Here is a 22,067-nt window from a genome sequence, read left to right as displayed (position 1 = left end):
CTGCTGCTGCTCCTAGTTGTTGCTGCATGTGAGGCTGTGCCGGCGGTGTGCCCGGGGGGGGATCGGTGTCCTCCACCATCTCCTGGAGCAGCAAGTTGAACGCTCGATCGTCGTCGTCGTCGTCGTCCTCTTCATCGTAAGCTACAGCCGACACCATCGCCGCTGCCGGCGGCGGTACATCTCCCCTCCAAGCACTACTGCCGTCCACTGCGGCCGCTGGCGGCGCCGCCGCTACCGCCTCGCCGCCGTTGGTGTCTACGGCGTATCCGTTCCCAATAATAGCTACAGCCCCGCCGCCGCCGCCACCGCCGCCAGCTCCAAGCTGCGACTGCGTTGCCGAGCCGTACTGGGAGTACGGCTGAGAACTGTACGAATACGGCGAGATGGCATCTTGGTCGTAGAAACCGTAGCCTTGCGGGAGTGGTGCGCACGGATACGGTCGGTTGCGGCCGTACTGTGTGCCTGTGCCGTACGACGGATTCAATATGTAAACAGACTTGGCGCTCATCGCCCGCGTGTAGTAGTGACCTTTCGCCGCTTGGTGATCAATGGGCGCCGCAAGCACGACAGGCTGGCCAGAGGAGCTGTACGGCAGCTGCGGGGGCTGCGGCAGCAGCTGTGGCGGCGGCGGCGGTATCTGAGGCTGTAGCTGCAAAGCTGGGTTGACGTAATGTGGTTGATGCAGCCGTTCAGGTTGAGGCTGGGAATAGCTTGGCTGTAGCATCTGTTGTTGGGGATATGAGTTCAAACCACCAACAAGCTGTGGTGGTGGTGGTGGCAGCTGAGGTTGCTGTGATATCGGCTGTGGAGGGGGCTGCAGGTTTTGCTGAGGGGCATAAGGGTAGGGCTGGGGGTAGCTGGGCCGGGGCAAATACATCCCGGACCCGGTGGGCGGTTGGGCATGGCTCGGGTACGGACGTCGTACATAATGACTGCCGTACATTGCGTTGCCGTACTCCTGCATACCCTGCATAGGGCCCGGGAAGGGCAATGCCCCCGGAGCCCCCGATGACGCGCATCCCTCCGGTGGCGACCAGGTGCATGCAGAGGTTTGGGCGGTTGAAGCGGTTGGGACCGTTGGCATCCCAACGGCCTGCTGGTGCTGCGGTGGCAGCAGCGGCAGCGATGGCTGGGATGGTGGCGGTTGTGGCGGTTGCTGATTCAGCCATTGCGTCAGCTCCGTAGCCCGTTCCAGGATTTCCCGGGAGGACTCGATCACCGCGGGCAAACTGTTATTCCGTACATCTATCCTTGTCGCCATCCCTGGAGAGAGGCTACCTGACGCCAGGATACCGCCGCCAGCGCCGGTGCCGTCGCCGCCGCCGCTGCTGCTGCTGCCCCTGCCGGCCAGCTCCCCACTACCATCTCCAGGAACGGGCGGCGACGCCGCCGCCGCCGCCGCCAGCCGCTGCACCTTCGCCATCAGGGGCGCTAGCCCCTCCATTACTCCGCTAATGCATCTCCCTAGACTCTCCGCTGCGGCCCCGCCGGCACCTAGCTGACGGCTTGACGCTTGCTGAACGGCGCTGTGGCTGCGGTCAACGCCGCCGGCGCTGTCCCCATAAGCCCCCGACGCACCTTCCGTACAAGCACTCATCGGAGAGCTTCCCGCCGCGGCGGCAGCGGCAGCGGCAGCGGCGGGGCCCATAATCGCCGATTGGTCTGACCTAGCGGAGCCCAGAACCGCCGCCGCTGCTGCCCGCGGCGGCGGCGCTAATGTGCCGTACAGGGCTGTTCCGTTGTTCGGGGCTGTCCGCGTCAGCGCTGCGCCGTACCGCACAGCAGCATCGCCACTTACCCACCTATCGTCGCAGCCGCTGGTGGCGGTGCCCCGGGACACGGTATCTGCCATTGGCGCTGCTGCATCGCACGGCGGACTTTCGTACGGCATTGGCCCTGACGGCGCCATAGGGGGGGAATCCACCACGCGGGGTGCGCACGGCGCTTCGCCGCCGGAGATCGCCGCCGCCGGTCCTGAGTGCGTGCTCGTCCGCGGCTGCGGCGCCATCTGCCCCTCCTGCTGCTGCTGCTCCACCTGCTGCTGCTGTGATGGCGGCGGCAGCAGCAGCGGCAGCGGCGGCTTGTCGCTGCACAGCTGATCTTTACATACGTGCATCATTTGGACTCGCACCGGATGGAACAACACGCCGTGTGCTGCGCTGAGCGTCCGGCTGACGTCTCTCGGGGGCGGCGGCGGCGGCGGCGGCGGCGGGGCTGTGGCGGCGGCCTGCTCCGCCGGCGACGGCGCAGCACCACCGCCGTCAGTACTGCAGTTCCCTTGCGCTGTAGGTAAGGGCATCTCCGACGTCACCCGGTTCCAGAACATCTCACGGCTGGCCACGGGCCTGGACTTTGCGGATGCGCCGACGGAGCCCTGATGCGCTGGCAGGCTAACCCGTCCGCCGAGGGCGGCAGTGACGGTGTCGGTAGCCGCCGCCTGTGGAGGGGGCGGCGGCGGCGGCGGCGGCGGCTTCACAGCCGGCCGCCGCGGCGGCGACGGCCGTCGCGTGCTGTACCACACAATGCCCGGGCCGCCCGTACTTACCACCCGCGACGGCAGTACGATTTGCTCCGTGTCGTGGCCCTCGCCGTCAACCCCGCCAGGAGTTGCTTGGCCGTTGTCATCCAGCAAGCCCGGCCAAACGGTACCGCTGGCGACGGCGCCGCCGCTGCCGGCTCCCCCCGACGGCGGCCCCAGCGGCAAACAGCTAGATGCCTCCGTCCCCGAGGCTACCGCCGCCGCTACCGCCAGCCGTGGATCAGACGCCGCCGCCGGCAGCGTCGGCACGCTGCTGATACCGCCGTACGACACCGTACGGTCGATGTCCAACGGCATGACATCCGACGCGGCGCAGGGCGGCGAAGCTGCCGCCGCCGTACCGGCCGCCGCCGCCAGCTTCGCCACCGGCACTGCTGATGCCTTGTGTCCAATGCTGGCCTCCGCTGGCGCTGGCACCTGTCGTACGGTCGGCGACGGCGCTGCCGCCGGCGCCGCGTCCAGACCCCCCCAGGCCATGGGAACCTCCTGCCACTGAGGCTGCGGGTCCGGCCGGCGCGGCTGGTTCTTTTGCATCGCCTTTTCTCGGTGCCTGGCATTCACCTTCTCCAACCGTTCCGTACAGCTCCTATATTTGTGAAAAGAGGCGCAGACGGAGGGCAGGAGCGGTCGCGGTGTTGTCGGCTGTTGCCGTACACCATACACCAAAACCGTACCCTTTCTCCCGTACCCCCCAACGCACCGCAGTGACCTCCAGGGGCATCTTTGCGTTCTATGTGTTACGTGTGCACTCGTGTAGCGCGAAACCAGCGGACCATATGATAAAAAAAACATTTGCGTCAATAATGAGCTGTAAATCCGCACGGCCGTACGAACTGTACTGGCCGTACAATTCGTGCGATCCACGCGTCAAGAGTTACATGATGACTATTTTCCGGACGCTGCATTCCAGTGACCCCCCTGCCCCTTCGCGACCTACTTCTTCTTCCCAGTGAAGTCCTTCAGAGGCTGGAAGCGACCACACTGCGGGAGAGACGGTGGGGGCGGGGGGGGGGAGACGAACCATGAGCGAGTGAAGGTAGGGATCATGGGGGAGGGGGGGCCGCACCAAATGCAAGGAAGTGGGGAATGGACTGCCGGCGTGTAAAGGTGGTGGGGGAGGGGGAGTAAGACGAGCCACTGGCGGGTGAAGTAGTAGATACCAGAGGGGAAATATCAAGGAGGGGAGTATGATGAGTATTATGAGTTGGAGATGAAAGGGGATGAAAAAGAGGGTCACTGGACACAGCAGCGGAGGAGATGCCAGACAAGCAGAGAATGATTCAATACACCGTCAAGGACAGGGCTGAGCGAGCCAGTACGGACGAGTGCAAGTACGGCAGGGCAATGTACAACAAGCCATTTGGTAATGTAAAGAACATATGGCATTAAAGAAAAATGGCGGATGAAGGAAAGGGGCCCCTAACAGAATTCATGGGAAAGTTTAACCGACGGTAACACAGCTGCCGTACTACATATTTCGCCGTAAAAATAACAAAGTGTCTACCGTACCTGTTGGCAAAAACGGCTAATGACTCCGTCCACCACGATTGCTTTAGCGCTCAAGTGCGCTGTTGGGCAGGGATTACGGAAACGGGCAGCAGGCGGGATGGACAGGTCGTGAGGCAGTAGGAACAACGAACAGAAGACCACTTAGCAAGACCTGGACAGGGCCACGATACGCGGCTGACAACTGCAATTTGGCAATTTTTGTGTTGTTTTTAAATACTTGGCAAGTGGTTTATGTAACAAGAGTGATGTTGCTGAGTTGGTCGTGCCACACATGTTGACATACCCTCGCATATGCGGAGCCGTGTGAAGTAGCGTTTCAAGCCAGCGAGGTTGGCATCACAACCGTCGACCTGCGATTGGGATTAGGGAATTCCAGCGTGAGGCAGAGACTCGGCTCCGTGCGCGTGAGAGATTTGCTTAGCAAGCCAGTCGGAAGGTACGTCTGCGAATACTTACCACGCATACATCTGGCTTGCTTTCTATCTTTTTCAATGTATTATACACGGGCAGGTTTGCAAACTTTGGCTCAGCTTGCCCCGCTGTTTGCTCCAGCTTTAAAGCCACGCTGACAGGTGGCTCGACATCGCTGCCGGGTGTTGCGCAAGGTGGAGGGTCCAACGCCAAGTTGGCCGCCTCGAAACCATCTGTCCTTTGCAGGCAGCATTACAGGTGGTTACTTTGAGTTAAACACGGCGAAATTGAGCCAAACAGGCAGAGGGTTCGCGAGTACAAGGATGTCACGGACTTCCCTTGAGCTGAAATAAGTAAGAACAAAGACACATTTGTTATCCTTTGTGTAAGTCACCCACCGCTTGCTCCACTGCGAGCCTTCTTGCGCGCGCGCATGCTTAGGGGTTGCCATTCCCAGTCGGCAGGATCCCATTCCTCTTCTTCCGCCGCCTGATCGGCCACTGAGCGCTGCCTTGAGCGATTTGTGCTTGGCATTTGTTACACACACATTTGTCGCAGTTAGGAAGGTACGTTTACGAAGCTGCTGTAGAATGCATATTTACAGGGGTTAAAATGTGACTATATATGAAGCTTTTCTGTGGATACCCAGTATGCAGAGCTTGGATTATTGCACTGCCATGCCAAGAGTATTTGTAAGTTGGTACGAGCGCCGTACTGGGACCTTGAAGCAAGCAAACGATCGCACGATTTGGTTACTCTTATCGAAAATTCGTGATTACCAAGGGCAATAACACAGTTTTCCACAAAACATGGGGTTTGTGCTGTATGCAATGCACTTCGTTGCTTAGGCACACGAAGCGCTAGCATGACAAGCTATCCTCGGTCGACGACATGCTGTTATCAAATAACGCTGTTTGTAGATACCGCAGGTCAGAAGGAGTTGCTTGTTGCCCGTATGGCAGCCGTGTACACGAACCACATACGAACCAGCAGTTGCATTTGTGTTCTATGGCACAGCGATCTTGGGCTATCGACTGGAAGTTGCACATGCCATGTAGCTATGAAGCAATTATTTCATCACGTGTGTTCGTTCGGCTCCAACGATTCTTTCCTTTCTGCCTTGTAAGGTGGATATGTTCGGGCCGGCCCACCGGGTCGGGCCCGAACTCCATTGTCCCATATTACTGGAATGTGGTGCATGAAAAGTATGTTTTAAGGGACGATTAAGCGGCTAGCAACTCCAGGCGTCGTTGCTTGACGTACAGTACCTGAACCATCATCTAGTCCCCCTCACATGATCAGCAAGTTTGATGCGCACAGCACAACATCTGAAAATTACGCATATATTCGGTTCGTTCTTGCTGCTAAACCGCCAGGTGCCAGCGAAGTTTTCCGGATAGGCCATCCTTTGGCCTCGCTCTAGATTAGTTCAAGAGTTTTACTATCTGAGCTTCCTTCAACCCTCGCTGTTTTGCTCACCTTACAAGCGGCCATGTCTGAACCAGCCCCTTCCGACACTCCACCATCCACAACTCCCATTTGCCGAGAGCCCGGTGTGATCCAACACATGCCTCGACAGCGTGCAAAGCCGCCGATGATGGCGCAGACTGAGGCGGCCTTGCGAAAAGCCGCGGAAAAGCCACCCGTGCAGTTGTCGCGGGACCAGGTATCGCGCGCCTACGACATACTAGAGCAGCAGCGTATCGGGCCCTATGCCGTAAAGTATGGTAGGTCCCTGCTGGGAAGAGCTTTACAGCCTCAGAGCTTTACCATTCCGCTGCATAATCGCACTCCGACGTGTTCAACCTGCGCCGGGGCCCCCCGCTCTACTGGAACCGCTACCAACGTCCTGGCCGCTATGCTGCAGCCAGCTAAATACATATCATGACAGATAACGCTGTTCGCATGTCTACATACGAATTTCCCCTTCCGCCTCTCCTTCAAGCAATTATCTCTTGTCTCTCTTTTGCCTTAAACCTGCTGGCGCGGTGTGCCTCCTGACTGCCCTCAAGGATGGGGTGCATTCAAATCTTGGCGCCATATTTAAAAATTTCCCGCGACGAATTCCCGCCAAAATCCAGATCTTGAACTTCATGTCCCCCTCTCGCTCCCCCTGTTCCAAGGCTGTATCGGCTCCGTGGGCCTTGTTGCCTACACCTACCTCAGGGGGTTCTACCACCTGGCCCAAGTGAGTGGTTAGCTGCTCTGGTTGGTGTCGGTTGGAGGACAGTTGTGGTTGGCGGTTAGCAGCTGGTGGTTGGCGGCTGATTGGAGCCCGCGGTTGGGCTTGTCGCGGTTGGGCCCATGCAGCTACATACAGATACACCGGCGTGTACGGCGTGTACGGTATGCCGGAAAACGTCCGTCAATGGCAAATACCCACCTCTCAGCTTCCTCTTGTTTGTGTCCTGTCTATAATACCCGCATGCTGCCCGCGCTTCTGTTGGGCTATCTGACCGCCCCCGCCTGTCTGTCTATCTGTCTGTGTGTCTGTCTGTCTGTCTGTCTGACCTGGCCCGCCCCATCAATGGATACAGAAAAATCGCGAAGCTTGGATGGGCACCTTCCGACATCGCATCATGCTACTGGTGAGACGTGGTGAAGTGGTAGTGGTAATGATTGTGGTGGTGGTGGTGGGGGAGGAGGAGGAGGAGGAGGAGGAGGAGCGAAGTTTGATGAGGAGGGAAAGGCAGGAGTTGGAAAGGAAAACCCGTTGCCATCTTTTTAGACGACATGACCCCCCCGGTGTGCGGCGAGGAGTGAGGTTCAGGGCGGATGGAATTGGGAAAGGAATGAACGGGATGCTGATCTGGGTCTTCCGGGACCGGGACCGGTGCTCTTTTTCTTTCTTTGCGGCCGGTGGTCCTCCGACCTCTTCACCTCCTCCTTCACCTCCAGTCGCTCCTCGTGCTCAAATCTTTCCGTATAGACGATGACGAGATGTAAGGTATACTTAAGATTTATTTAAGGTTTATTTAAGGTTTTTAAGATACATTTAAGATTTACTAAAGGTAGATGAGACATAATGCATGACGGTTCCAACGAGACTAATGAGTGGCTTTTCCGCACTGAAGTGTCCTTTTGCCCGGGAGCTGTTGGTGGTGGTGGTTGGCGGTTGGTCAACCGCCCCCTCCCGCCTCGCACGACTCGATCCAAGCACCAGCATATGCGCGACGATGAATGGGGGCACCTTCCTAACTTGTAAACACATTTAGAATTCCACTGTTTTTTTAATGGGTTCCGCGCTTTTGCAGGGCCCCCTCATAGCGATGTACGCGACGGCCAATGACGTCATTCCGCTGCCGTACAAGGAGCGCGTCGAGGCAGCCTTGAACCGGCAAGCAATCTCAATGTACGACATTGTCACGGCCAAGGAGACCGTCCGGAAGGCACAGGTGCGTCTACACAGGTCTGTCTGTGTATGTGTGTTTCTGTATGTGCTTGGGGCGGATGGGATTGAGGTGTCATGCAACACCTGAGCGCCTGGTGGGCTGTTGCTGCAGCCTGATGCCGGGCGCGAGCTGGTGGCTCTGTGCGCGTGTATGTATGTACGTATGTATGTATGTATGTATATATGTATATGTATGTACGGGGGTATTTGCGCATGTTTTGTAGGTGCTGCTGCAGGGGTAACCAGTTGTCATTACTTTATCGCTGCCGTACAGCGCTTTTTGATTACGTTACCCCCCCCTCCCTCCCGGGGGCGCAACGACCAACGACCAACGGCCGCAGGTGCTTCCGCTGAGTGCTCAAATGTGAATGGAGGGCAGAGGAGAGGAGTGGAGACTTACAAACTGCGAGGGAGGCGGGGGGAGGGAGGAGGAGGAGGGAGGAGGGGGGAGGCGGCGGGAGGGGGGAGGCGGCGGGAGGGGGGAGGAGGGCAAAGAAGGGGAAGGGGTATTCCGTTGGTCTGCCGGCCCCAACCGCAACTGTACATGACACATGACAACTAAATAAGAACGGAAAGAAGCGGTGATGAGGCCCACCTGCCCCCGGGGGGTGTCTGCCTGCAGCCTTCTCCCACCCGGGGTAACGAGGGGGTATGGGGTGCCTGTAGGGCTGTCCAAGAGGGCGCTCTCTCTCTCTTTCTCTCTCTCCCTCTCCCTCGCGCGCGCGCATATAAAGGATGCGTTGGCTGTGCAAGGTTGTGCTGCTGCGTTTAAGATGTTGTTAGGAAGTTGCTTATGGCGCTTCGAAACAGATTAAGAATCTACTTGCGGAGAACGGTACCGTTGAGGCGAGTTTGCATATGCCATGCACACGACACGCTTCCGTGCCTCATACGGCGTTGGCGCTTTGCTTGGTGTTGTGATGTGATTGTGTGATTGTGTCTCCTTGGCCCAGATTACCTTTGCTCTGTCAGGTTGCATGCCAATTAAACATTAAACAGGAATACGAGCGGGAAAATTACGAACGGGAGTAGTTGTACGATATAGATGCAGACGAGCGGGTCGTGGAGGAGGTCGAGGAGAGAGGGGAGGGGCTCTCTGTCTGCTTGGCAAAGAAGCTTGCAGAGGTTTCTGTCAGGTGACGATTTTGTGGTCTTATGGGGATGTGAGGGCGGCTGGTTGCTACTGTGAACAGTTGGCGGATCTGTTGGTGCATATCATGATCACAACTCGGGTGCTCTGTTGACAAGGCACTTCTTTTTTCTTCGGACAAAAGGGTTAAACGTTTCTTTTTTCTGTGCACATTTTAGGTCATGTAAGAAGCGTTGATCTTCTTTCAAAAGCATCCATCTCTTCCGCTTTCTCGCCGCATCCGTTCCCTTACACGGGAAAAAAGTTATATCGCGGACAGTCTACTACGAGGTGTCAGATACGCCCGTCCGGTTTCAGCCTTAGACTTCGGTTTGCGTAAGCGTGCTTTCCCAGGAAGAAAGACGAGACCTTTTTAGAAATCAGCAATGAAAGGAGAGGAGATCAACCTACTCAACATTATGCCTGCACCCCAAGGACCTCCCGTGCATGGACGTACGACACATCCAGCACATCCCATTCCCCTCTTGTACGGCATCTATCTGCACCAGACAACATTAGTACGACGCTCCAAGCGATACCCACTTCTAATACAGTAGTATCCTGCATCAGACTAACAACTCAAGTGTGGTAACAACTTAATAATAATTCGCGGAGTCACTCCATCTCAAGGCCAACAAAGCTGTTCCTGTACACTTGATACCCGTTACTCTCCTAACTCCTCACTCTCCATCGGCAGCTGTAGGGAAAAGAAGACGTCCTAACCTCAGTTCTTCAGTTCTTCTGTTCTTCTTCTGCTGCAGATAGAAGACGCCTCACGACAACTTCCTGGAGGTTCCTGTGTTCATCTGGTGAACGGATGTGCCGGCGGTGTCAATCAGCTTATATGGCCCGGAACTGGCGGCGCTGGAGGCGCCACCGCTGCCGCCGCCCTGCGCCGCCGCCTCCCCGAGTTGCAGCGGCGACAGCACCAACAGCCCCTGGCCCCCCGAGGGTGGCGTCGTACGGGACCTGAATTCCACGGGATCCACCGTGATGAAGGCACTTGCGGCGGAGGGGATGACGGTACCTACCAGCGGAAGGGGGGGAGGAAGCGGAAGGGAGGGGGAAAGACGAACGGAAGGGAGGGGGGTTCCATGCACAGTGAGAAATTCCTCATTTTTGGTTTTATCGTTATGGTGAAGTTGTTTTGATGGGAGGGATCAAGGGAGGGATCAAGAGGGAGGGCCATGCAAGGTCTCCCAAAGAGAGGGAATCAGAAACTGGATAACGCCGCCGCAGCCGCCGCCGCCGCTGCAACTGCAGCAAAATGTGTGTACACTTTTTATACATGCAGAAGAAGAAACCGGCAGTAACGGCCGTTTTAGGATATTAAACGTACGGTGCCGGGCATATGCCGTATGTAGTCGTACAAGTGGTCATGCTGTTTTACCGTTTCTTCGTACTACGTTCCGACTCCGACTGGTGTTGAGCAAATTTTTAGCTGCAACGCGGTGTACGATTTGAACGGAAAAGCGACTGCCGTACCGGGGGGAAAGGTAAATGTGGCGGGCCCCTCCAGCCGCCAACCGGAGACATCCACAGCGAATTGGTTGGGGTTGGCCACCTCCAAGAAGCCCGAGGCGTCGCCACCCGTTGTGCCTGACTCCGCAGTCACGAAGCGGGCAATCCGAAGAGACACCTTTCCCCGTTTTTATGGATGGGGGGTTGGGGGATTGATTTTGAGTGAGTGAACGTGAGGAAGGAAAGTGGGAAGGAGAAAAACGGCGAAACGGCAGGGTGGGGCCGGCAGGCGGTGTGTATCCCCCACCCCACCCCACCCCACCCCACCCCGCCCCACTGGGTTGGGCCCAAGTCGCAGTGGTGTTTTCCGTCATCTCTGTATTGTTAATCTATACTGTTCAACGAGTGGGATGTATGGGACACATCATTCCGCCCGGATCCCCCCCTTTCTTAGTCGTCATGACACCCCCAGGCCCCCCATCCTGCCCCCCTCCCCCCCTCCCCACCCTGCCCCACCCACCCCCCTCTTAGCTGTCATGGCTCCCACCTGGGCGGGTTGCGCCTCCGGCAGCAGCGGCCGTCTGCCCTTGGGTCCGTACAGGGCGCCTAGGAGCTGCTCTTTCCGTACGGGCAGGAACTCCTGCGTAATCTGCTGGAAGCCGCGATCGATGGATATGCCTGCGGGTAGTATGAGAGCGCACGCATGTGCGTGTGTGTTTGTATGTATGTATGTTTGTGGTGTTTGTGCCTGCGCGTGTGTGTACTTGCATGTGCAGGGTACAAGTCTCTGACCGGGCCTCACACAGGCCAGGGCCTGCTGGCTGTGGCTGTGGAAACACAGAAACATGGCGCTTGCTTATTCACTTAGGGTTAAATTGGATCTGCGCAAATGTATGCACACGCACACACATAGATCACACACATACATACATACATACATACACACACCCACGCGCTTCTGTAGCACCGAAAGGAGACGAGCACGTACGGCAAACACGCTGACTGGACCGGGTCTGGAGACGCAGTGTACGACATAACAATACATGTACGGTACCAGTCACCGCTATCTGGACACATTCAATACCAGAGTTCCAGGTCTTGGCGTCTAGATCGGCCAGCGGTTTGATACGTACATATGTCTGGTTAGCGAACTGCGGCAAGACAGAACGGCAATGGAAGAAACAACGGTAAACCTAACGGTAGTGGTATGGTGGGAGGAGGGGAAATAATATGAATGGCAATGGATGGTGCAGAGGCAGAGGCGAAGGCTGCTGTGAGGTGGTGATGGTGCAGCTGTGGCGCACCGAAGGCCTCAGGGAAAGCGAGGGAGAAAGTTGCTGCAAGGATGGAAAGGGGTGGGGCCGATCACATCGGACTCCCAAAACCTTAAAACCCTAAAACCCTAAAACCCCGGCGCCCGTTATGCCAACCCCAGCCAACACCATGATCTCAAACGGCCCGTGAACCATGGGACGCAATTGTTCCCCCCCCACCTCACCCGGTCCATGTACACATACATACATACATACATACATACACACTACTTATATATACATACATACTTTTATATGTATACATACTTATATATATACATGCATATACATACATGCATATATATACATACATACATACATGCATATGCACAGCTCGCACCTGGGCCAGCACTCCACCCGCTAGGTACTTGTCAGCCATTGATCTGAGCCGCCTCATGTACATGGCCCTCGCACTGGCAACATCTGCAGGTCGAGTGATGATTAAGTGTTTTCTTGTAGCTTGGGTGCGAATGCGCGGATGCTGGCAAAGGTTGCGTTGGGTGCAGGAAGAGGGGTGTCGTGTTGCAAGGGTGTCGTTAGCCGCGGGGCGCAGCAAAGAGCAGAACGCAAAGACCTGGCCGCCCTTACTGGCAGAGACAGAGCAAATCTCCTTCCATATGTCAAAACCTCCAAACACTCTATCTATTACGCCTCCTTTAGCGAACCAGGCGGAACTGGCAACCCTTGCGAAATAACACGCAGCTAGCGCTCGACACTCCAGCTGCAGGACTGCAGCAGCTGGTCCGTTTCAACCCTTCACCGCCCCTCGGCACTCTCGCAGCGGTCTCACCCAGGATGGCGTCGTACAGGTGGTTGTAAGTGCCGGTTGGGCCGTTGGGACTTGTCTGGGAAATGGTGGACCGGTCGGGGTTGTCCCAGCCTCGCGGCATGGGGAACTGCCAAACACCGTGCCAGTTACACGGGGGTTGGGGGTGGGGGACGGCACCGGAGGTAAGACCTCCCAGGGGGAGCTGCGGGCGGGTGCGAGCTGGGTGCGTTACTGGCAGGCGGATAAAATAGGAGAGGATGACTGGGGCAAGATTGCGCACGGTCGCTGCCGTACTATAAAACGCTTTTAGCCACACCGTTCTTGCGTCGTACCGTACGGAGATGACCTTACCGTTGTGATGTTGTTGCCCGCCGCCTTGTAAGGAAACTCCATTCCGGCCGCCCCGCCGCCGCCGCCGCCCGGCTGCGATGCACCGCCGGCGCGCCGCCTCGTGCGTGGAACTGTAGGAGGAGTAGCATCTTGCTGCGTTGCCTGTTGCGGCTGCTGCTGCTGCTGTTGTTGCAGCAGTCGGCGCTTCCTCTGACCACCGGGAGACTTGCGGACCGCGGGGCCCTCATACGCGCCGTTGAGTGTTGCTGACACCTGGCCCCAGGGGGTGCTTCGAAGGAGGTCCTGGGGGGCCGCCAGGTGGCCGGGGTGCGGAGGAGGGAATGGACGTGAGTTGTGAGTGGGTATGGGGTAATGCGCGGGAGAAACACAAAAAATTCTCTGGAGCACCCCTCGCGCCAACGGGCTTCCACCATTTTACCCAACCATTTGACCTCGTTCCCACAGGCCCGCCCCGTTCCCCCTAATGTTCTTCTCCCTCTCCCGCACTCTCTACACTCTATCGCATCTGCACTCTCCATCGGCCCCGTGCTAGTTTCCCTCCCCTCTTTCGTTTCTACCCATTTGCCTGCGGATGTTCGGAGTCGCAGTACAGTGGGCTGTTCCACTGCTCGCACGCCAGGACGCAGTAGTTGGGGCCGGGACGGCCGCCCAGACCGTTGTCCTGGCCGAATGAGCCGTCCATATCCCAGGGCAGCCTGTGTTGGGTGACCGGCAGACCGGCAGACCGGCGACTCGTGATGCAAAACGTGTTGCGGGCAATCTGGAAACAGAAGAATCTATATAAAATATATACCGGTGCTTTCCCCTTTGCCCGAAGGCAAAAGAAGAAGAGAGATTGGAGTTTTGGGAGGTGCCGTGTTTTTTTTCGACGATTGGAAGTTGGGGTTTAGACAGAACGTGAGAAATGGTTCAGGCTGTTTTGGTAGGGGTCTGAGGGTTTTAGGGTTTTAGGGTTCCAGATGGCTGCCCGGGGTTTCTCGCTTGGCACAGAGCTGCGTGCACTTACATGTACCATTCCTTCGTGTCGGGATTCAAGTACATGAAGAAGTTCTTGGTGCAGCGGTCCATGTTATTCACGATAGCCTGCGCTGCCATGTTGTTGATGACCTGAAGCAATGAGGTGCAATATCACGTGGGAAAAAAGAGGCGCCATCAGAAAAAGAGCGCCAGAGGCAAGGGGCTCTCAATTTTCTCCACCTGTGGGAGATTGACGGCGTCGAATATGTACTTGGATCTGGGCACGGGACTGCCTCCGGCTAGACCCTTGGACAGGTTGGCTAGCAGCACCCAGTCGCCTGTGTCACGCTGCCTGCTCTCTCATGTCGGCGGTGGACGGGAGTTCGTGCCGGCCGTTTACGTGGGCAGGGCATGGGCGGGGATGGGGTGGGTGCAGGACAAGGGGCCAGGGGCTTGTCACGGGAGGGGTACATTTGTTTATCCGGAGGGAGGACCCACAGGACAGCATGGCAAGAGTGAGGGTTGCGAACACGGCACGCCCCTTCCTGGCCTTAAATTAAGATTGCTGGCCTGGATGCTGAGATGAATCTTGCCCATTCAATACGGCGCGAGTTGTTCTTCAATTGGCCCAGAAGCCGCCCACTCTGTTGTAACAACAACAACCATGCTGACCAGGAACTAAGTTGACGCGCCTTCGATCCGTTAGATTTGGTTGGATGCTGGTGGTGAGTTGCCAAACTCAAATAGTACACTCTGAAGTCGGATGGGGTGAATGGATTAGGGTACCCCTCTCGCAGGGGAGAGCAGGGAATTGCCTCGGGAAGGAGGCCACTGGTGAACCACCCTAACCACCCTGTAACAACATCAACAGTGCGGCGCAAGTTGGCTGACGTGAGAGATCAAGCAGGGTGCAGACCTCAGCGTTTTCGTAGCTATGGAACTGTAGGCAGCTGTGCATTAATACCTCTGCATTAATACCTTGATCAGAGGTTACATCAGTGGTTTAGTTCGTCAGGGGGTAGGCCTGTGCTTAATCAGCGGTTAGATTTTCCGTCCGCTGGCGGGCTCGAGGTTGTTCATGTTGAGCCCCCCTGCCCTGCCGAGTCATCGAGAGCCCTGGACGGTCCAACGGGTGGTTGCTTTTAAGCTACTAGGGGGCCGCGCCTTCTGCGACTCTTATCCTGGCCCCAGTGCTCGGAGCGTCCCCTTAGAATTAGAAGTGCGTGACAGGGGAGTGCCTCTGATTAGCTTGATTTTGCTTGGTGCTCTCGACCCATGGCGCGGGTTTTTCGCCGTGGCACCTTCCTTTTGGCGACACCAAAATACCGTGTTGGCGTGCGTATCGCCTAGGAGGTACGCGTAGCTGGGATCCACTGCATTCTGATCCATTTAAATGCAGTACAGCAGGCATGTACGATACAGGCGTGTCGTAGTCAGCACTCTCCGTACCTGTTCTCCTTTTCCCAGTACGCTGGCATTTCCTTGATGGGCAAGTCCCACCGCAGGTTGCTGAGCTCACCGCTAACCGATTTAAACATCGGCCCGGAGCGGGGGAGCTTGTGCCGCTGCATTACGGCCGTTGGTGGTCCCGGGCGGGAAAATTCCCATGGTGAGCCGTGCAGACGGGCGGGCGGGCGGGCAGAAGTACTATGCGAACGGGATGGAAACGGCGGGCGGGCTACGACCAGCGAACTGCAATCAATTTATGCATTTTCTCAAGCTTATCTGAGCTTAGTAAATGCATTTTATTTAAATTAATGCGGATCAATTCAAGAGGTCGCGCAGCATTTCGCGCCTCACCAAGCAAGCCGCGTTGATCTACAACGAGCTAGTTATAACTATCAAGCCAAATCGTGCAGGTCCGTTAGCGCATCACGAAAAAAAAACATTTTTACGGGAATATTTTTGTGCACTCTTCAGCACGATTGCGTTGCCTAGCTCGCTTCCTGCTCAATGGCTCCCAAAACGAAGACCAATGCGGGCCAGGTCAGGTCCGCAGTCACCAGTCCTACAGCGATAGTGTAGCAGCCAGCAGCCGCCACCACTCACCGACAGAAAATCCATGTCCGGAATCTCCACGAATGCAAATAGCCCGTAGAAGTGTCCGTTCTGACGTACGTGTACGTGAAAGGAGTTGGGCGCCAGAACGCCCGCATCGCGCATAAGCTGCGAGCGGCGGCGGCGGCGGCGGCGGCATGACAACACGAGAGCACCCCGTATCCACGTCGCGCCGCGTAGGACACGAGGAAGAGGATTACGGGGCATCGGTCAGGTTGAAGTGGAGGTCCAGCCGCAGCAGCACCAACGGCCGAGACAGTAACAGACCGACCCTTGGGTCGGCTCACATCAACCAGCACTCCTCGGCAAACACAACAAGGAGGGCCAGGCCGCAGCCTTCTGCGTGCACTCTCCGGCGTTTTGCGTCACTTCGTAACGACATCTGCACACCTTCAGCACCCGCACCCGCACCCGCACCCGCACCCGCACCCGCACCCGCACCCGCACCCGCACCCGCACCCGCACCCGCACCCGCACCCGCACCCGCACCCGCACCCGCACACCCGCACCTGAAGCGCTAAGGTCTCTTTCATGTAGCTCCGCTCTCCCAGCTCGTACCTGTGGCCAGGTCGCCGACATCCCGGCCCGGATATCAATGCAAAAGCACGCATGGGCGCACACGTGACCCGGCAGCACAAGACCCGGACAGGACAAAGACGTGCAGGGAGGTGGATGGTCTGTTGGCCGGCAGGCTGTCGGTGGAAGACGATCGGCCGGGGGCCCCAGGGGTCATTCAATTTGACTTGTCGTCGAATAGGACAAGGTAAACATTGACGTCCAGGGAACGGGAGCGTACAGCCGGGAAACATACAGCTCATGATGTGCCCAGTGATATGCAGTTGCGCAAAGCAGCATATGTGCGTGTAATTCCGGCACCTCACATTTCACGTCCGTGCTGCATGGGGGTGCTGCATGGGTTGTGTGTGAAGAGCTACGCACGGAGTTGGACAGGTTCAGATCCCCCAGCCCTTCCCGGCGTAAACCAGAGAGCAGACCCCGAGCCAAGAATGTTCCCGACTAGCATCCATAGATGCTGCGTGGCGGCGTGTGGGTGATGGCGCGGCAGTGATGATGGCGGCCATGAGAAAAGGACTGCGGTGCACCCTCGACACCCCCACCGCCCTCGCGTGTACGGAGACAGTACGGCATCCGCCAAGTCGACGGCACTGAGAAGGGCAACGCGCACCAGAAAGATTGCAGCCCAAACTCTCCCACAGGGGGCATGTCCGCCGCGTACTCGAAATTCTGAGGGCGCAGCGAGGCAACGCAGGGATGAAAGTCGCCTTCCCAGTCCTCTTTTCTGCTTTCACTTCAAGCCCACCCAAGCACGCTTCGCCCGCCAAAGTTAAGATTGTAGCGCCAGTGCCAGTGCCAGTGCCAGTGCTGAATCTACGACCATTATACCTTTTGTAACCTCAAAGAATCCTCTCGATTTCCCCCAGTATCGTTAAAAAAACTCACAGTTTGAGGCAGCTCAAACTTTAGCTTTGGCTTTGGCCAGTTCAGCGCCGTGACGCCGCGGCGACGTGAAAAGACGTTGTCGTACAGACATCCGTTGTAGAACAACACCTGGCCTTCGGCGCCGTCGCGAGTGGTGGCTGCGGCGGGGTCGGGACTGAACCTATTGGATTGGAGTGAGGAGGGTCGGGTGTGTGCGTGTGTGTTTAAATTGTAAGGTGTAAGGTAGCCCCGGTACACTTGGTTTTTCTTGGCCCAACCCCCAAAAAGCCCACGTAGAACATGTCCCGCTAATCGGCTCTCTCCGCGTGTAAAAAATCCGAACTCGGATCCCCTCTTGCGCCTCCAAAGGCCATTCATTAGGAGAAAGAGACGTACAACAGCACCGAACGGCGACTCGAAAAGCTTTTGCCGCCGCACAAGCTGTCCCATGCGGGCGCTCTGGGATTACTCCGCCGCCGCCCCACACTCTCTCCTCATGAATATGACACACAAAGCCCTCAAAAGCAGACCTTACGGGGCGCCGGAGGGCGAGGGGAGGAACCGGGACGAAGTTGGACCCACCATTCGAGCACTGGAACTTGATCCGTGACCAGATCGGATGCAGGAATTGCAACCACGGTGCCAAAGTAGCGCGGGTACTTCTTTCCTTCGGAGTCGGTGGTGGCGGAAGAGGACGGGCCCGGCGGTCCAGGGAAGATGCTCTGGTGGCCTGCGGTGTCAGTCACCTTGGCCCGCCATCGCACCATGTCACCGGACTTGAAGGCCGAGCTCGGAATGGATGCCGTGAACACAGTATTGCGGCCTGTGGCAGCACATCAGCAGCATTGTGCGTTTTTTATATGCGCGCATATGCACGCGGATATCATCCGTGCATTAGCATATCTATAACACCTGGCTGGCTGGCAGGCAGGCAGGCAGGCTGGCTGGCTGGCTGGCTGGCTGGCTGGCTGGCTGGCTGGCTGACTGGCTGGCTGGCTGGCTGGCTGGCTGGCTGGCTGGCTGGCAGGCAGGCAGGCTGGCAGGCAGGCTGGCTGGCTGGCAGGCCGGCTGGCTGGCAGGCAGGCTGGCAGGCAGGCTGGCTGGCTGGCTGGCTGGCTGGCTGGCTGGCACATGAGCAATAATCACACATGGGGGGTTCTGGTGACGGCTGAGGCTGAGGCTGCGAAAGTGTAGACTCTGGGCGAGTGACTGCGCACTGAATCAGCTCAGGGAAGAAGTTCTAAGAATGAATGCCCATACAACATGGTTTACAGCGCAAGGCGGCCCCCTAGCCGCTACCATGGGCATAGCAATCCCATGAATCGTCGTGAGTTGTGACTTGCAGCAAAACGGATTTAGATGTGGTACTTTTGGTACTGCGTAGATCGGCCAAACTTCGTCATTCAGTTGCACGGCGCACCTGAGCCCGATGCCACCTTGACTGCGGGTAAATCCTGCTCCTCGCCGAAGTTGATCACGTACGAAAGCACCACATTCTGCTCATCGATGTTTTGAAGATTGGGCTCCACCGTGATGTTAACTGGGATGTCGGATCCTGCGGGTGCCCGCGGCGGCTGCGTTGCGCGGGACACGCTGGTTGTCGTGTCGTGTCGTGTCGTGTGCGTGTCGTGTGTCGTGTGTATTTCCCGGAAGGTGGAGCGGCGTCGGCCACGGCCCCCAATATGCGAGGCAGACACCGTTTGTTGTTTTTGTGCAGGCGGGGAGTAGGTAGCAGTGCGGCGAAGTCAGTAGTGCTCTGATACGGCGCGCAGCACACAATTCAACACTTCCATTAGAAATGTAGCTGTCGAGGTTTTTGTTTCAGCCTCGCACATCTGTCCCTCCGTATGTACTTATGTACGTCTGTACACGTCCAACCCTCTCAAGAAGAGCACCTGCACCGTGCCCAGCGGCTTCTTACATGGGTCGATCAGAAAACACCGAGGGGCGCTCAGCGCAGCCTGCGGGCGCGCAGTCCCACCCTTCTATTTTCCCCCCATCTCCGTACGTGTGCTACGAATGTTCTAGCAACGCATGGCTGCCCTTCGTGGTCGCTAGTTGGCCCATCAGCGGCCTCAGCTTGCGGCCTCTGCTGCGGCAAGAGGTTCACGTACACCCCCGGCCCGGCCCGAAGGACTTCCTGGCGACTAACCGCGCATGAATTGTATTGCTGGGCTCGCTGATGTGCATGATGCAAAAGAGGTAAGAAGGTGAAGGCTGGGAAGGGGCAAGCAGCCGGGCATTTAGCAAGGCGAGACGCATCGAAAGGCGCTTCAGCGTTTAGGACCCGACCTGTGGATGAAGGGCCCGTGAGCCATGGGTCCCGAGTTGGCAGCGCCGGGAGTGGGTCGGGCCAGAAACGTCAGCGGCGCCGCCACTGCTGCATCTCGAGACGCAGCGGCGACGTCGCCCGAGTCCGCCGTTCCTGGGACGCCGAAGGAGATGTTGGCGGGCTGCCTGAACGGCCGACACGGCCAGGGCCGACCAGCCAGGAGGGCAGCCATCTGATAAGAAAATGTGACTTGCTACAGCGAACACGATGGCCGGCAGTAGCAAGTTTCAAGAGAGTTACAAATTGCACACACACACACAGACACACACACAGACACGCACACGCACACGCACACGCACACGCACACGCACACGCACACGCACACGCACACGCACACGCACACGCACACGCACACGCACACGCACACGCACACGCACACGCACACGCACACGCACACGCACACGCACACGCACACGCACACGCACACGCACACGCACACGCACACGCACACGCACACGCACACGCACACGCACACGCACACGCACACGCACACGCACACGCACACGCACACGCACACGCACGCACACACACGCACACACACACACACGTGCGGGGTTGTCCGTAAAAGCCTCTGATGGGGCCCCCAAGGACGGTAGGTCGGTATTGATGATGCGGGTACGCGGGGGGTGAAAAGCATTATATCCCCCGAGGTCAGGCCGATGGCTGGGGCTTGGCCAAGAAGAGGGCAAGGAGACGGGTCGCCTGATGCACGCGACTGAGCGCAAGGGCGACGCAGCTAGGACTCCCGCTGTATGTTGTCGTACCGCCTCGCTGGTTTAACTCGCTATCAACAATAATTCGCCATATGATCACAGGTCCTTAATGCCAGACGCGTCCAAGGAAAGCCTTTTCAGATCCAGATTCAGATCCGACGCTCGGATCCATATGTGCGGTGTGGATCCTGCTCGCACCAAGATGCGCACCTGGCCATGTCGGGTCCCACGAGGCTCGCCGCGCTCCCGTCCGGCCTCAGCAAGGACACGGATTCGCCGTCTGCTGAGAGCTTCAGCGCCGCTCGTATGGGAGGGGGGGAGCCCGCGGGCCCGGTGGCGGCGTCGTTGGAGCTCTGCGACTTGCCTGTGGCAGTTGCACATACGGCACGGCACACACGGTGGTGGCCAGCCAGGATTGAGCGGCGCCACCAGACATTACCGTCTGTGCATTTTGCAACAAGTGTATATGTGTATACTGCAAGTGTTGATCAACATTCAATCCTAGGCCCCGACGAAGCAGCATGGTTGTGCGGTGCGTTGTTGCGGTGCGAGTCTGAGTCTGGTGTATTTTCATCCCACGGCGGTGCAATGCCGTGCCAGGCCATTCATTCATTCGTGTGAGGTCTGCCCTCAACCGGAAGAGCTGTATTTCTATTCCTAGCCGCCCTAGCGAGGCGGCCACCAGCCAGGGCGAAGGGGGGTGGTTGACGCCACGCACACACACGTGCCAAGATGGTGGTCCCAGCCGGCGGGGAACCACCGACGTCCTCCCCAGGGAAGAAGCATGCGCCGACACCACCGCCGGAATGCGGAAGACATTTCGAAAGCGTTGTCGTGCAGGCGCGACGAGAGCCGCGTTTGTGTAGATATGCATGCGCTTGACCCATATACTGTGCTCCTGTTCAGCCGTACAGCCGTACAGCCGTACCTGACGTGTACACGAGTAGGTAGCCGCCAGCCGGAATGCTGGATTCCTGGGGGAAGGTCCAGTTCTCTTTCGGCGTGCGTAGCATCCATCCCTGCCAATATACGGGACGAGCGTATAGGGTCTCCTTTGCAAGGTCCGTCCGTGTTGACTTGGGACGCGGGACGCTTCCGCGGCATCATGGAGCCGGGTGCGAGAGAGGTGGCTTGCATTCGTGGCTTGCAACCCGTGAATGAGTGGAACCGTGGAATTGAAACCCGCTGCATCGTGGATGCATCACTAGGTAGGTCATTTGAAACACGGCTGGGAAAGGAATCACAACACAATCGAGAGGAAAGGCGCTCCTGATGCGGTGCGGGCGGTCGGGGCCAAGCAGGGCGGGCATTAGCAGGGCGTCCATAACGCGTTGTGGCCGCATGCGACCTAGGGAGCCACGAGAAGCATCATGTGGCGCATTCGCCAACACTTCGCCCACACTTCACTCATGCGCGTTAAACGCAGTACGTCGTAGATATCGTACCCCGAGCTGTACTTCGCCCTGGCCTGGGTTGAACAGCTCTACCCAGTCGGGACTGCGGCCGCGTTCGTCCAGTACGGCACCCTGGTTGGCGGCCATAAGCTCGTTAATGCGTACGTCGCTATTGCCGCTGCCGACTCCTGCCGCTGTCTGGCCGACCATCGATTGACTTCGCACTGCACCTAGAAAGATCAGCAACGATGTGAGCAGCGCTGCTAGTGCAGCAGATTGACGTAATCCGGGGCGCAGCGG

The 22,067-nt window shown here is 57.7% G+C and overlaps 3 protein-coding genes across 3 annotated transcripts in view; 1 reads left to right on the top strand and 2 right to left on the bottom strand.

Moving 5' to 3' along the window:
- Nucleotides 1–4,993, bottom strand: part of VOLCADRAFT_97206 (uncharacterized protein) — a gene marked incomplete at both ends in the record, with an annotated part of 5,582 nt that extends 589 nt beyond the window's left edge. Inside the window, 7 exons of the mRNA XM_002956154.1 lie at nucleotides 77–2,437; nucleotides 2,546–3,125; nucleotides 3,477–3,520; nucleotides 4,049–4,107; nucleotides 4,332–4,398; nucleotides 4,505–4,692; nucleotides 4,858–4,993. Coding sequence (XP_002956200.1) covers nucleotides 77–2,437; nucleotides 2,546–3,125; nucleotides 3,477–3,520; nucleotides 4,049–4,107; nucleotides 4,332–4,398; nucleotides 4,505–4,692; nucleotides 4,858–4,993 — 3,435 coding nt within the window. The remainder of the gene's footprint in view (nucleotides 1–76; nucleotides 2,438–2,545; nucleotides 3,126–3,476; nucleotides 3,521–4,048; nucleotides 4,108–4,331; nucleotides 4,399–4,504; nucleotides 4,693–4,857) is intronic.
- A 1,033-nt stretch (nucleotides 4,994–6,026) lies between these two features.
- On the top strand, nucleotides 6,027–8,218 carry VOLCADRAFT_119317 (uncharacterized protein; the record flags this gene model as incomplete). Its single annotated transcript, XM_002956197.1, has 5 exons — nucleotides 6,027–6,186; nucleotides 6,583–6,647; nucleotides 6,997–7,047; nucleotides 7,714–7,854; nucleotides 8,192–8,218. 5 exons carry the CDS (start codon nucleotides 6,027–6,029, stop codon nucleotides 8,216–8,218), a joined length of 444 nt encoding a protein of 147 aa, XP_002956243.1.
- A 1,534-nt stretch (nucleotides 8,219–9,752) lies between these two features.
- VOLCADRAFT_119316 (uncharacterized protein) lies at nucleotides 9,753–21,977 on the bottom strand (the record flags this gene model as incomplete). The annotated part of the gene is made up of 19 exons (XM_002956153.1): nucleotides 9,753–10,006; nucleotides 10,465–10,618; nucleotides 10,988–11,118; nucleotides 11,525–11,591; nucleotides 12,094–12,176; nucleotides 12,544–12,649; nucleotides 12,874–13,155; nucleotides 14,071–14,185; nucleotides 15,280–15,395; nucleotides 15,880–15,996; nucleotides 16,398–16,446; nucleotides 17,075–17,133; nucleotides 17,350–17,509; nucleotides 17,911–18,151; nucleotides 18,749–18,921; nucleotides 19,621–19,785; nucleotides 20,584–20,737; nucleotides 21,302–21,392; nucleotides 21,819–21,977. 19 exons carry the CDS (start codon nucleotides 21,975–21,977, stop codon nucleotides 9,753–9,755), a joined length of 2,676 nt encoding a protein of 891 aa, XP_002956199.1.
- Between the last annotated feature and the right edge of the window lie 90 nt (nucleotides 21,978–22,067).

The sequence above is a fragment of the Volvox carteri genome (assembly GCF_000143455.1).
Source record: "Volvox carteri f. nagariensis unplaced genomic scaffold VOLCAscaffold_58, whole genome shotgun sequence".
Taxonomy (NCBI): domain Eukaryota; kingdom Viridiplantae; phylum Chlorophyta; class Chlorophyceae; order Chlamydomonadales; family Volvocaceae; genus Volvox; species Volvox carteri.
Note: the sequence above shows the minus strand (reverse complement) of the source record. Positions and strands in the feature narration are given on the sequence as shown.